Source organism: Papaver somniferum, unplaced genomic scaffold (assembly GCF_003573695.1).
Source record: "Papaver somniferum cultivar HN1 unplaced genomic scaffold, ASM357369v1 unplaced-scaffold_84, whole genome shotgun sequence".
Lineage (NCBI taxonomy): Eukaryota > Viridiplantae > Streptophyta > Magnoliopsida > Ranunculales > Papaveraceae > Papaver > Papaver somniferum.
In genome coordinates, this window is record NW_020651415.1 from 1,301,685 (window position 1) to 1,315,487 (window position 13,803).

The following is a 13,803-nucleotide window of genomic DNA, read 5'->3' on the forward strand; positions in this document are numbered from 1 at the left end:
TTTCACGTGTACAAAGTTGCAGAAAACTAAAGAATTTCAGGCACAGTAAAACACTTTATATTAATTCTGTACAAAGACATTCATTGTATCTATGAACAGCTTTTTCCTCTGTTTTTATAAACAATTTGAATGACACTCACATAAATAACCACACTTCTCGCTAAAAATAAAACCTGGAGAAAAGGTCGGAGTTGCATGCATCTCAGAAGCTACTGTACTCGTCTTCATTGTTCATTTTGATGGTACATAGTATGGCTGAAATAAAAATGAAGAATGATGAAAGTACCATCGTCCATGCTCCCCAACCAATAACATCTGCATGCTTTAAGATTGTTGGTATTGCTATGCTTCCAACTAGCGAAAATCCGGTCAAAAACTTCGCTGCACCAACCCAGCTGCTCAAAGAAGTTTCGGAAGCACGAAGGAAAGAAGAGTAAGAAGGGGATCACTTAAAAAAAGCATTCAGTGCATGATGAAGGAAGAATGAGATCAAGGAGACTTACCCGCTCTCACTACTATTAAGTAGTGATGAAGTATCAGACCCCAAGAAGAAAATCAGCGGCATTGGCAAAAGCACATACATGATCACTGCAGGAAAGCATAACTCAAGTGTTACTTTGGCAATGTATATGAAATTTAAACTTGTTAGAATTTTCGTTTATAAGCATTGACGAGACTACTGTATTCTTTCTTTTTTTTTACTGCCACAACACTTGCAAGTTGCAAAAGAGACGATCAGATTTGGATAATCCATAACTGAAAGCAGTAAAGAATTCATCGAGCAAGAAGACATGTGGGCAATTTGTGCATGCTCATGGAGAGATTTAAGGAAAACTTTGGATCAACAACTTCAAATGATCCATGAAGTGCACTGAAGTTAGATTGAAGAGCTGACGGGGTTTCCAAAAGCCATATCTAGTGTCCATTCCACCACTACTTATGATGCAAGTTCACCAAAATTATTAAACATATGAATTATTTGGATGCCTTCATACTTCCTAAATACCGTAGTGATAGTGTGGTGTTATACATCTTAAATCTTTCCCCAAAATCTGGGAGTACAAATATAGTTTAATGGTCCCAAAGCCCCTCATTTATGAAATGGCTCGATCCCCAGATTCCGAAACCCTAATATATTTATATATGACATGAGCCCGAAGCCGACATCAGTCTATCACAAAATACAGTGGCTATTCAAGAAGTATGAAGGCATCCAAATACTGCATATATCTTATAATTTGGTAAATTTATATCACAAATGATGCTGGAATGGACACTAGATAGGACTTTTACAAGCCCCACCAGTTCTTAAATCTAATTTCAGTGCGATTCCTCACAATTGATTACTGAGGTTTTGTATTTTCCATATTCTTATGGCAATAGGTGTAACAAAACAATCTTGTTTGCTAAGGAATATACATGGAATCCACTCAAAGGAAATAGCACTGAATACAAAAATTATAGTTCTGCTTCGATACTTCACAGAAATCAAGTGAATACGTAGTATGATAGGTATATATGTAAGCAATGCCACTTACTTGTTAACATAGGCCACCAGTTATTGTACAAAGCACACGCCTGCAACGTCATACAAGAGGAATAAGAAAATAAACATTTGATTAAAATGCTTTTCCTAACTGCACAGTGAAAATAAAAGGTAAAAAATTCCCATCAACAGTATTAACTTACCAGTATTTGCAGTACAATCCCAGCAGACACTAAAATCGCCAACATTGCAAGCTTGCCACTGTGCAAGCAAGCAGCCACATGACGCGGTAAATCCCCCATGATAAGGTTCTGTGCAAAATTTTGCAGACGCGGCAGAATTCAGCGATCCAGAGATTTGAAACGTACTACTGTAGGCATCGGATCAAAGCAACAATCAGGGGAAGGGATCAAAAGTGATACACAGGTTGAGGATATATCAGACAACAGACAGTACAATTCTAGGTAAACTACGAACCAACAAATTGCATCTCCGTTTCAAAAGGTCAAGATATAGGCCATGCTTGGTGTCCTGTGAAAATTTACATGATGCAAACGTAAAGGCTGCTTCAATCTTGAGAGGCTCATTCTGAAGTTTGTGTAATTCGTAGTTCCAGAAAAATAAAGATTAAAGAGGCAAAATGTGCAAAGTGAAATATCCATGTTCTCTTTAAGTGCTACAGATTACGGTATCCTCTTTGCCTCTTATCTAATGGCTCAACACAAACTAGAATCCTAACATAACAACGATCCACTCAACCTAAGTGAACTATTTACATTTGAATCATACAAAAAAATTCACAAGACTAATGTGGTTATCTTGGGAAAGCAATATGTCTACATCAAGAATAAGACTTAAGAACGAGTCCAATTTATCGCAAGTTCCTGCCTTCTTAGTGTAAGCAACTAGTACTATTCACATAACCTCATTCAGTCAATCAAATTGGCCTAACATCTCCAATACTCTTGATTCTATCTGCCATTTACTTTATTTCCGATTTTGAGACTCACTTAGCTAGTATCATTGTGTTATGCTTGGTTATACTTTTGCGCAAAAAGAGTAACGAACCCTAAATGAGCAACAGTATGGAGGTTAATAATTCAAAAATTTGTAAACATATATGCAGAAAGATATCTTTTAGTTTGACTTGTTAATAAAAATTTGTACCGTACAAAATTTATAAACATTTTTATTAACAATTTAATAGAAACGGCTTACATAAACTGAAACTTCGAGTTTATCGTAACTTCTTCGTCTCAAATTAATAGAAACACTTATAAGATGGGAAACAAAATCTTGTACGAACTATCAAACAAGGTACACTAAAATACTTCCACAGAATCAAATTGACCTAAATACCCTTGATTCTGTCTGCCAATCAATGTAAAACAACTAGCAGTATTCACCAAAGCTCGTTAAGTCGATCAAGAAACTAGAATGAGCTAAACCTGGTCAGGTCTACCACCCAAAGTGCTCAGTCAAACCTACTACAAACCAAAAGGAAGAATCCATTTGTTTCAAGATTAAGAGCCTATGAAATATCCATGACCTCTTAAATGCTACAGATTACGATATCCGCTTTGCCTCTTATCTAACAGCTGGACACAAACTACAATCATAACACAACAGAATCCACTCAACCAAAGTGAACTATGTACATTTGAATCGTACAAAAACATCAATCACAACCTCTTGGGAAAGCAGTATGCCTACATCAGAAATAGGATTTAGGAACGAGTTCAATTAATCGCAAACAAACCACAAATAACAAGGGAAGTGAATCAAACATCGATACCATGAAAGTATCAAACAAAGTAAACTCACTCAAATACTTCCCCAGAATCAAATTAGCCTAACACCACCAATACCCTTAAATCTACCTGCCAAACACCCCGTAACAACAAGCATAGCCTCTTGGGGAAGCAGTATGTCTACATCAAGAACATGATTTAAGAATTTCATCCAAAATTGCACACTCCTCCTTACTTGGTGTAGTGTCTTTGTGAGTCAAATGACACACAGAGAACAAGAGAAGCGAATCAAATTCCGTTACCAAGAACAACTATACCAAACAAGGCCTACACTCAAATACTTTCACAGAATTACATTGACATAACATCTCCAATACCCTTGATACTATCTTCCAATCAATGTAAACAACTAGTATTATTCACCAAACCCATTCAGTCAATCAAGAAACCAGGATGAGCTAAACCTGCTGTAAGGGCGAAATTCTTCTGTTTCATTGAAAACCCATCTCTTAAATTCTCAGATCTTTGGTTATCATACATAAATTTCCTCAAACAATATACAAATTATTAAGGTTTTATGCATAGGGTGAGATTTTTGTATTAATTGAATCATAATAACAGAGAAGATACCAAAATCGAAACAAAGATCAATTGAGACACAGAGGGAGAATTGAGTACCTGTTTTGACCTAATGATGATCTTCTGAGATTTCTACAAATCAAAATCAAGGGTTTTGATTTTGTCGTGTGAGGGTGGAGGTTGTAAAATCATTCACTAATCTATTCTCCCTCCAACCTAATAATTATGTCAACCGTGAGTCCAACAAAAATATATGCACCAAAACAAAACAGATGATTTGTACCTACGGTTGCCCCTAGGGGCAAGTATAGGGTATGAATCTGACTCGGAATCTGACTCAATCCGAGTAAATACCAAATTGTCTGAGTTTATGTCGCACACCGTTTATAACCATCTTACATGTGACATGAAAATATTTGAAAGTTTTATATTTTTAACTTATATTTTTTTCTTGCTTTGGTTTTCCATCTGACTCGTCTAGATCTGACTGAAATTACTCGACTTGTCTGTATCCGACTCAACATGTTTGTTTTGTTTAATCAGATTTAACTCAACTGACTAAAAAAATATACGAGTTAGAAGTTAGGTCGTATGAGTCAGGTTGTTTTATTCCCCGGTTAAAATAGGCCTGAGTCAAGGATTAGGCTTGAATCAGATCGCGAGTCAGATCTAATTCAAACTAAAAAACGAAAAGTCTGACTCATACCTATTCAGAGACCAAGTAAAATCCAGATGACGAGTCAGCAAAAAAACAATCGCAATGAGTACTATTTAATAAGTTTTGAATTCAATGCAACGAGTCAGACTCAAACGAGCCTATCAAATAAAAAAATCTGCAGAGAACCTGTAAGACGAAATTTGATTTTTGATATCCAAGGAATTAGTTACACACAACACACAGGAGGAGGTAAATACTAAAACAACACTTCCCTGTAAAACCCTTTAATGGTGTTCATACTAAGTATCTTAGAACATACAAAATAATGAAACAAAGAAATGAGTCACATTTTATATCAGGTTCGTATCGAATCAAGAAGATGGGAAAACGTATACCAGAATTTACCACTTTTCAAACTAAATATGCAAAGTAGGTAAATCATAGATCATTTGATCCCAGAGTTTGAGAAAGAGCTCCTTTTACAACATTAAAGGATCAAACCTTCAACGGCTGGTTTTGCCTTGGAAGCATCTTGTTCAGATTTTTTCGGAGTATCAGATTCAGAGAGATGAACCTTAGCATAGTCTTCAACCATTGTTCTTCTCTGTTCATCCTCGGTCTTTCCAACCTTCTCCTTTGCCTTCTGACTCAACTCAACGGCAGCACTAGCAGCCTTGTTAAAGGCACCGGTTACCCATGAAGCTCCTGAGGAGACATACTGGTTGTTCATGAGGGCAAGACCAGCATTGGCCACGGTCTGTTCTGCAGCTGCGAATGCTATTTTGGTCTTCTCAGATACTTGAAACTTCTCATCCATTACCTTGACTTTGTCGTTAACGACAGTTTTAGTCATGCTTATCTTTTCGCTGAGACCAATTTTTTGGTCAAGATTAACAACTGTAGAAGTCGCAGTGCTTGTCAGTTGGTGCTTCTCATCCAAAGCCTTTGCTTTGTTAACTGCGCCCTTCCCCAAGATGAATCCTTTGGCAATCATGCTGCTGACAACATCTTCAGCCCTTTTCACTGCAGAAGTTGCACTGCTGTCTGTATTGTTCCCCTGGAAGAAAAAAATAAAGAAGAAAAACGATATGAGTTTTCAAAAGATTCACTACGAAAATATGATACAAAATGGGTTAAAGGAGAAACAACAATCATATGTGCATTACCGTACCTGTTGAGCGGAAGCAACACCTGGTGGTAGCTGATAATCTGGAGCTGGGGTTATGGTGATAATTAGATCAACAACCATTGCCCCCTGTGAGACCATAGAATTCAATCTTTAGTGAGGCAGAAAATATGTACACGGATATAAAAAAGTTACTATAAAGATTCTCCCTCTTTGACAAAAAGGAACTATCTACTACGAAACTGTAAACGCACCCAGAAACATTTCCTTTCTGAGTTACCAAACATTTAACCACTGACGATACAATTTAGAACGACAGCTATATGGTCCTGATGATACAAGCCACTGTACCCTTGACAACCATGTCCACGAATATATCCCACATCCGATAGTGATAAACAGATTAAGAAATCCATAAATCCTAAAACGTTACATTGAGACACCTGAAGGTCTTTTAATAGGATACACATCTATCCATGAAAAGAGATCAGATATACATAAATGAAACTTAGAATCGCGCAAGGAAACTTTTATAATGAAATGCAACATTTGATCGTTATACAACACAGCTTTCTGTATACAAGTTAAGCAGGACGAGCTGAAGTATGAGTATAAGCCTATAAGGGTATACAATTTAGACAAAGGGAATCAATAAGCTCAAAGACACAGAATGGTATAACACCAAAAAACGTTACATTTTTAATAGGATACGCATCTATTCCTGATAAGAGATAGGATGTATATAACTCAAATTTGGTACCGCGCAAGGCAACTTTTATAATGACCTTCAACATTTGATCGATATACTATGTAATACACAGCCTTTTGTATACAAGTTAAACAGGACGAACTGGTGTATGAGCATAAGGGTATACAATTTAGACAAAGGGAATCAACAGGCTCGGAGAAACCTACGTAAAACTTCAGGATGATTGGTGTGCATGCATCATGCCAAACACTTGTAGAAATATTAACTACCAACTCCTCAGTCCTCAGAGTCATGTATTCGAGGTTAATTACATTAATGATAACAAGATGTAACCATACTTCAGTCAAAACAAAATTAGGAGCAGGAATAGCAAACTTACGGAAAGAAGAAGAGCAGTCTCTGCACCCTGTGTATCTTTAAATGTGACATACGCAACTTGACAAGGCTCATCCTCTCTGTACATACGAAGTCATTTAAAGCAATAGGTGTTAGTACAATCTTAACAAAGATTGTTTGAGTTGGAATGGAAAACAAATAAATAAAAACCTTTTCATTTCAACATATTCGATATCACCAGAAAAAGAAAAGAACTCCTTAATGTCTTGTTCCGTTGCTCGTAACGAAATGTTGCTAACTTCTACTGTTCTCGTCTGAAAACAACACCACCAACAACAATTAATCCTCTATTCCAATCGATAAAAACCACACTAATCCTCAAATTACCCTAAAACTAAAAATCTTCTATTAAAAATCCCCAAATCTTAGATTCTCATAATGAATAACAAAATTTAACAAAACCCACGAAGATATTAATCAAAACAACAATGTTTATGTACATTTAATCAAACAAAATTATGATTTTTCCCAAAAATCAATCTAACCAAATCTATGGTTCAAAACACAAATTGGGTTTCTGGGTATGCTTAAAAGAAGATATAAAGAGAACCCATTAAATTAGATTTGAGTTTGAGTTTAAATCAATAAAAAGTTGTAAATAAATTAACAGATACTTACAGAATTCATTGTACTCAGTTTCCTTCAAAGTGGTTCCTTTTGATCAGATCAAATCACAGAGAAGGAGACGAAGATGATGATAGGATTAAATCAAAACCCTGATTTAAAATACTAGAGGAGGAGTTACAACAAAAAGGGAAATTGGGATGTGGTGAACGCAAAGGAAGTTAACGCGGTTTTGTTTGATTCAGAAGACGTGACCCTCGATGTGATTGCCACTCGCCGAGCAGGCCCCCTAACAATTATTGGCCGTTGAATGTGAGACCTAGAGCTGTCAAACGGGCAAGCTAGGGTCAACCCGGCCCTAGCTTGCCAACCCGTACTAGGGTTAGGGTCAACCCTAGCCCTAGTACTATTCACATACAAGCTCAAAACCCCAACCCTAGCCCTAGACGGGTCAACCCTGACGGGTTGGCGGGTTGGCTTGTTAATGTTATCAATTTAAAAATTAAATTTAAAATTTAGGATTATTCATTTAGTAAAGGTCGAACCTAGGTCAATTTGGTGTTTAACTAGAAGCCCCACCACTGAGTTGTAAAGTGGACGTTTTTATTGCCTCTTAATCAACGATATAGCCGGTTACGGCGCTTTAGTTTTCTTAGGCAGAGAACCCTAACATCAACTAAGCATTTTACTTTTTTTTTTATCATTTTATAAGTTTAAATTAATGTGAGTAAGACTAACTCACTGTTTAAATTATGCTAGTCCTTTTATCAATTTAGGACATCCCGAATAAATATGTGATTGATGAATCTAAGTTGTAATTTAATTTATTGATTGATTATTTAAAATCTAAAAATTGTTATATTTGTTTGGGTAGATCCAAAATTAGCTTTATTTATTGATTTAAAATTAACTAATTCTAATATATGTTTGCAAATCATGGATTTTAAAGAGTTGGTGGGATTGAGGGATATATTTATTAATTTTGACGGGTTGACGGGTAACCCGCGGGTTGGCCCTAGCCCGGCTTGTTTTCTAGTAGGGTTGTATATGCCAACCCTAACCCGGCCCGTTTAGACAACAAGCCAAGCCGGGCCGGGTTGAAACAAGCCGGGTTAGGGTCAACCCGCAAGCCGGGTTATAAATTGACAGCTCTAGTGAGACCCCATTGTGGGCGTGGGGGCATGCACCGAGAGACATTACGTACCCGGCCAACTCGCGCCTGAAGTATAAAATTGGTACTATATTTGGAACGCTTTTGTATCAGGACGATATTTAGCATGCAAGTAAGTTATGGTAATTCCTGTACTTTTACCCAGTGGAGTTATATTATGAATATCATTGGAGTTCTTATTTTTTTGATTTGAACTTGGTGCATAGGTCTTAGAGGAGTTCTAAACGTATAACCTCGTGAAAGCAGAAAGATGAAGAGGAAGATCACAGAGGAGGAGGAGGAAGGTAAACAAGAAGTGATTTGTAAATTTGGTGATGATTTGAGATACTGACTAAACTTCCTTTGAAATCTCTCATGAGATTCTAGTGCATATCCAGAAGTTGGGAATCTGTTATTTATCAAGATCGCCTCTTCATTGATTATGTACACTCGTCGCAACAAAATCAGCAGCCTACCTCTCTTCTTCTTGTTGGGAAACCTCGGTATACACACGACCCAAGGTGTTTATTTACAGGACAACTATTGGTAACGAAGAATGATAACTGTGTAGTATCAGTAGCAGCCACTAGTCAATGGATTGCACCCCCTTCTCGTAGTGAGCATCAGGTATGCACCCTCGACGGATTGGTTTGCTTCATTGACACGGATTATTATCGCGCTTCCATATATAACGTTACTACCAGAGAATCAACGCCATGGATAAAATCAGTGATTAAAAAAGAAGTAGATGAAGAACAAGTACATGAGCTACGAAGATTGAGGGTACAGATGGGAAGCTCGCAAAGGAAAGATAAGTTGCAATGGATGGAGAAGGAGGGCACGTCAACCACTCTGACTCGTGCAGGATTGGAAACAACACCAAAAGGAAAGCCAAGGCGGACTGACCAAAAGCAGGAAGAGAGACCGAAAGCCGCGAGGTGATAAAGCCGGAGGTCACCAGATGCAGAGTATAAAGCCAACAAAGCAGGGATTGAACATGATAGGATCAAATCAACATTGAGTGCAACAACAGGAAATGCCGTAGCAAGGGAAACGGTAATAGAACTGACGAGGCCGCTGGAGATGATGAATAAATATGCAAGAAGTAGACCATGCAAACCCGAGATTGCAACATTATTTTCTCTGAAGCAAAGGGATAACGTTAACAAAGATATCTCGCTCACGACATACTTCGTCAATTTTAGCTCATTACGTGTAACACGACACCTCTCTATTTCTCGCCAAGATGAAGAATAAACAATCAAGCATACAAGGGAAAAATCTAAGCGAAGCAATGAATGATCCCAACAACAACTCATGATCGACAGCAACAAGATCAAGGAATGGTGCTTCTATACCACAACGAAGCTTCGGAACTTCGCAAAAGAATAAGAGGCAAGTATATACTTTTCAAGTTATTATTCTTTCGCTCGTTCCTTCATTAGTAAAGGTCAAAGTCATTCACTCAAGCAACACACGTCTCGCTCCAAGAACTATACCAAAACGGATCTTTCCTTAAGGATCGCTCTTCAAGCAATACTCAAGAAAAATAAGGGCAAAATGTAGATACTGATGTATTTCAAATAGTGATTGTAGTAGTGGTAAAAAGGGTTCTTTTCGAACTTGTGAAGGTAACTTTTTTTTTTTGATTTAATAAAAATAAAGCAAATTAATTTTCAAAGAGTGATGTCAAGATTTAAAATGGACTAAGGCTCCGGATTCACTATTACTTCAAGTTGATTGGTTACAAAAATATTTCATAATTATTATCTAGCTCTTTTTCCATTAAATCACTTCTTAATATATAAGGTGTCCAAATATTAAATTGTAATCCTTAAGCATGATTTATCAAAGAATTAATTCTAAGCATAAAACATCAAACTGATTCACAACTAATTAAGAAAACCATTTTTATCTCTTTTTTATTGATCCAAGTGAATTAAATAAAATAAATAATTAAGAAATTATAAAAAGAATTTACCAATCAAACATGAGTGAATAGATCCTCCATTGCGTCAATCACCAAGAATTTAGCTGCTCATCATGTTGGAAAACCTCTCAAAATATTTCATTGATGCTCAAAAGTGTTTTACAATGAAGAGAAAGACAAGCAAATGATGTAAAACAGAATTTTGCGACCCACATAAGGCGTCCAGAATCAACGACAAAGCTGAAGTGCTGTTGTCGTTGAAGAACTACGACCCACAGGTGACAGTCGATGTCACTGTTGATAAACGACGGCCTTGGAGAGTCCGTTCTTCCTTCTTCGTCTTCCTCCTCGAGCAGCAGCAGCAGCAGCAGGTATGATTTCTGTTCTTCGTTTCGGCTCTGAACTCTCTCCTAATTCTCTCCTCAGGGTTTCTCCCTAAACTTTTCTAACCCTTTTTATGACTTGAAACCACTCTTATATATCCCACAGACCCCAAATATCTCGTATAAATTCCGACTTTTTTTTTTCTTTTTCTTCTCTGCGCTGTTGAGAGAATAATCCCTTCTGTTGAGCTTTTTCACGTGCTGTTAGCTATAAAATAGCTACCAAACTCTTCCCTAGACTTGAATAAGACCGTGTACATGTTAATCCATCGTCAAAGTCCTCCAGAAATCTCTCAAAAATCTTTGAAAGTGCACAACAGGACACGTCTCTCTGTTTTAACTTTGATTGCTTCTCCCGGATATTCTAGCCCAATTAAGCCCATGAAATCATCCATACTAGAATTCTATATCCATATCACGTCCAGCCCAATCAATTTCCGGTGTTTAATCTCCGTAAAACAGCTCAAACAATCGGATCAAAATTCAACAGCGATATGCATGGCCTTTCCCGCCAAAAACCAGTATTTGAAATTTGAAGAAGACCTCCCCCTATCCAGTTCTGGTGTCCCTTTAGCATGTGCCTTGAAATGGGGTGCCCCTTAGTAATTAGGTTACCCCTTATCCAAAATCAAGGGTCCGTATAGCAAGTGTCCTCTGGGGCATTTTCCGCACTTTTTTCGGGGTTCCTCCGGGGTATTTCTGGGGTACTTCCGGTACACTTCTGGGGCGCTTCCGGCACTCTATCAACGGAGGTCCAAACGCCGCATTTTCAGCCAATTTCGCCGCAAATCCTTATTCTTCTAAAAACACCTACAAATAAATAAAATAACCAAATAAGTATAGAATCGAGCACTAACACTATATACAATTGAGATACATTAGACACATAAATGCGTCTATCAGATACCAAAACACCATACTCGACATGTGGCGCCAAATGAAGGCCGAAGCAGTATAACATTCCTAGGATAGTCAACATAATATCTTAACTTAGTTTCCTTAATTTGTAAGTAAAGGACATTTTTGTAAATTCATTTCTACTCTCTAGTACTTAAGAAAATATCTGAGAGAGAAAGGCATCAGATTTTATTTATCCTTATGTTCTTCTTCCCCAAAACTTGATCTAGAGATCTCAAAAACTCTTTAATGGAGTCTATGTAAATCTAATAATTATTAGTGAAGAACAATGAATACAAGTTCGGGTGTAGCTATGGATTTTCCGTAGTTACATTTTGGCGCTAGAATGAGGGGGAAAGGATTTATCCTACCTCAACCTTATTGGCTCAAGAAGATTTGATGGTGGTATTTAATTTCACAGATCTGCAAAGAATGATTAAATTCATTGTGATACTTCGTCGAACTTTTGAGAATTCATTACTTAATCAGGAAGACTGAAGAACAGTATAAATAGTCGGCGAGAAGTGGTGTACCCAAGCAGCAGGTCACGAGTTCAATTCCTCCTTCGTGCAACATTTTTCGCATATTTTCCTTCAACTGCCAAGGACGAAGGCAAATAAGAGTTGTATGTCGTTCGTTTCTTTCACGATTAGAAGATGGCGCAGACGGCTAAGGGTTTGTATTGCGAGATGCAGAACACGGGTTCGAGTCTCACTTCGCGCAGTGTTTTTTCTTCGTGAATATTTACTTCTTGGAAACATTTGTTTCGCGGACAGATTTACAACACATTTACTTCGTACGAGTATTATACGGTTTTGTAAAATCCAAATTCGGTCAACGGGACGTGATTCGTCATTAATTCGGAACGGCATACATACGTGTATAATTCGATTTGTAAATGTGAGTTCGGCTCTGAAAATTCGGTATCTATATATAACAAATAATTTGTATTTATAAGGTCGTACACCAATTTTTATGCATGTGTGAGTTATTTAAGGAAAAAATAAACTCAATATGATGATATTAATAATATATACAACATTGGTTATCCAAGAGGACGTCGTATGGTGGTTTAGATGCTTGGTTAGTGAGTTTGAGATCTCTCTCACCGTCACCTTCAAATTTGTTCAGTCGTTTTTGTTTCATAAAAATTACAACACGTCTAATATTCGGTCGTGTATGCTCGGGAGGCAGTAAAGCCCAAAAAATGGAGTCTTTGAAAAGTAAAAGCTAAAGAATTTATGGCGAATTAAGCGGACGTATCATTCGGGATACGTAAAATTCGTGAACGATTCGCGAATAATCCGGGAATACCACATAATACGCGACTTGGATTCGGAGTTGCAAACGTACGCGAATAAGACGGTAAAATTCGTGATACGGGAAAATTCGCGAATCATTCGTGAATCATTCGCGAACTTACTAACTAGGCGTAGGATTAAATTCACTTCGGGGAATCAAATCTACTTCGGGGATTAAAGCTACTATGTGGATCCAAAGCCAACGAAGAAGGAAGACCAAAGTCAACGAAGAAAGAAAGCCAAAGCCAACGACGAAGGAAGACCAAAGCCAACGAAGAAGGAAGGACAAATCCAAATCCAATGCCAACGAAGAAGGGAGGCCAAAGTCAACGAGGTAAGGAAATCATCAACGGTTCACTTCGTCAACCCCAGCGCCCCACCTATTTCGTGATTACTGCATATAATGAGTAAACAGGAAGTAAAGAAAAGCGTACTCTGATAGTAACAAGAATATAACGAAGCCATTACTAACTCCGCCAGAATACCATTAGCAAAGAACAAGTTTGCAAGACGACGGAAACATTCGACCACACCAGGAGCAAGCAAAGGAGAATGATGACTCATGGAAGCAATCGATTAAAGAAGAAGACGGTAAGATGAGAGGCGATAGAAAGGCTAGGGAAATCATATGGTCCAATGACGGAAGCTATGCCATGTGGAGCGTCAAGGTTTTAATACACGATAATTGACGATGAGCAGCCAAGGAAGAAACAAGGCAATCACCCCTGCGAAGTTGATAGTTCCAAGGAAGATAAGACCAACCTAAAAGGGATAATATGATGTAAGGGAAGACGGCGAAAAGGGGCGAAATCAATCAGTTCACAAAACTAGAGATAGGTAAAATGGAAGGGAAGACGACGGAAAAGGGAGAAA

General features: G+C 37.6%; 2 protein-coding genes across 3 annotated transcripts; both read right to left on the reverse strand.

The window, feature by feature from the left end:
- Positions 1–34: 34 nt before the first annotated feature.
- On the reverse strand, positions 35–4,062 carry LOC113345818 (vacuolar protein sorting-associated protein 55 homolog). Of its 2 annotated transcripts, none has more exons than XM_026589485.1 (5): positions 3,916–4,062; positions 1,690–1,856; positions 1,539–1,578; positions 504–588; positions 35–395 (listed from the first exon to the last, which is right to left on the reverse strand). In XM_026589485.1, exons 2-5 carry the CDS (start codon positions 1,786–1,788, stop codon positions 203–205), a joined length of 417 nt encoding a protein of 138 aa, XP_026445270.1. In that variant the 5' UTR covers positions 1,789–1,856; positions 3,916–4,062; the 3' UTR covers positions 35–202. The 2 variants fall into 2 exon arrangements, with proteins under 2 accessions (XP_026445270.1, XP_026445271.1); XM_026589486.1 differs by having other exon boundaries at positions 1,690–1,853; positions 3,916–4,057.
- Positions 4,063–4,663: 601 nt separating this feature from the next.
- LOC113345952 (binding partner of ACD11 1-like) lies at positions 4,664–7,505 on the reverse strand. Its single transcript, XM_026589590.1, has 5 exons — positions 7,324–7,505; positions 6,856–6,959; positions 6,689–6,764; positions 5,646–5,729; positions 4,664–5,531 (listed from the first exon to the last, which is right to left on the reverse strand). Exons 1-5 carry the CDS (start codon positions 7,330–7,332, stop codon positions 4,962–4,964), a joined length of 843 nt encoding a protein of 280 aa, XP_026445375.1. The 5' UTR covers positions 7,333–7,505; the 3' UTR covers positions 4,664–4,961.
- Positions 7,506–13,803: the final 6,298 nt, after the last annotated feature.

Coding starts and splice junctions, on each gene's coding strand:
- LOC113345818 (XM_026589485.1), bottom strand. CDS start 1,788: ATGGGGGATTTACCGCGTCATGTGGCTGCTTGCTTGCACAGTGGCAAG. Junction 589..1,538: donor CTGGTGGCCTATGTTAACAA/GTAAGTGGCATT, acceptor GCTTTCCTGCAG/TGATCATGTATGTGCTTTTG. Junction 396..503: donor CTTAATAGTAGTGAGAGCGG/GTAAGTCTCCTT, acceptor TTCTTTGAGCAG/CTGGGTTGGTGCAGCGAAGT.
- LOC113345952 (XM_026589590.1), bottom strand. Junction 5,730..6,688: donor AGACTGCTCTTCTTCTTTCC/GTAAGTTTGCTA, acceptor ATGGTCTCACAG/GGGGCAATGGTTGTTGATCT. Junction 5,532..5,645: donor GTGTTGCTTCCGCTCAACAG/GTACGGTAATGC, acceptor TTTTTCTTCCAG/GGGAACAATACAGACAGCAG.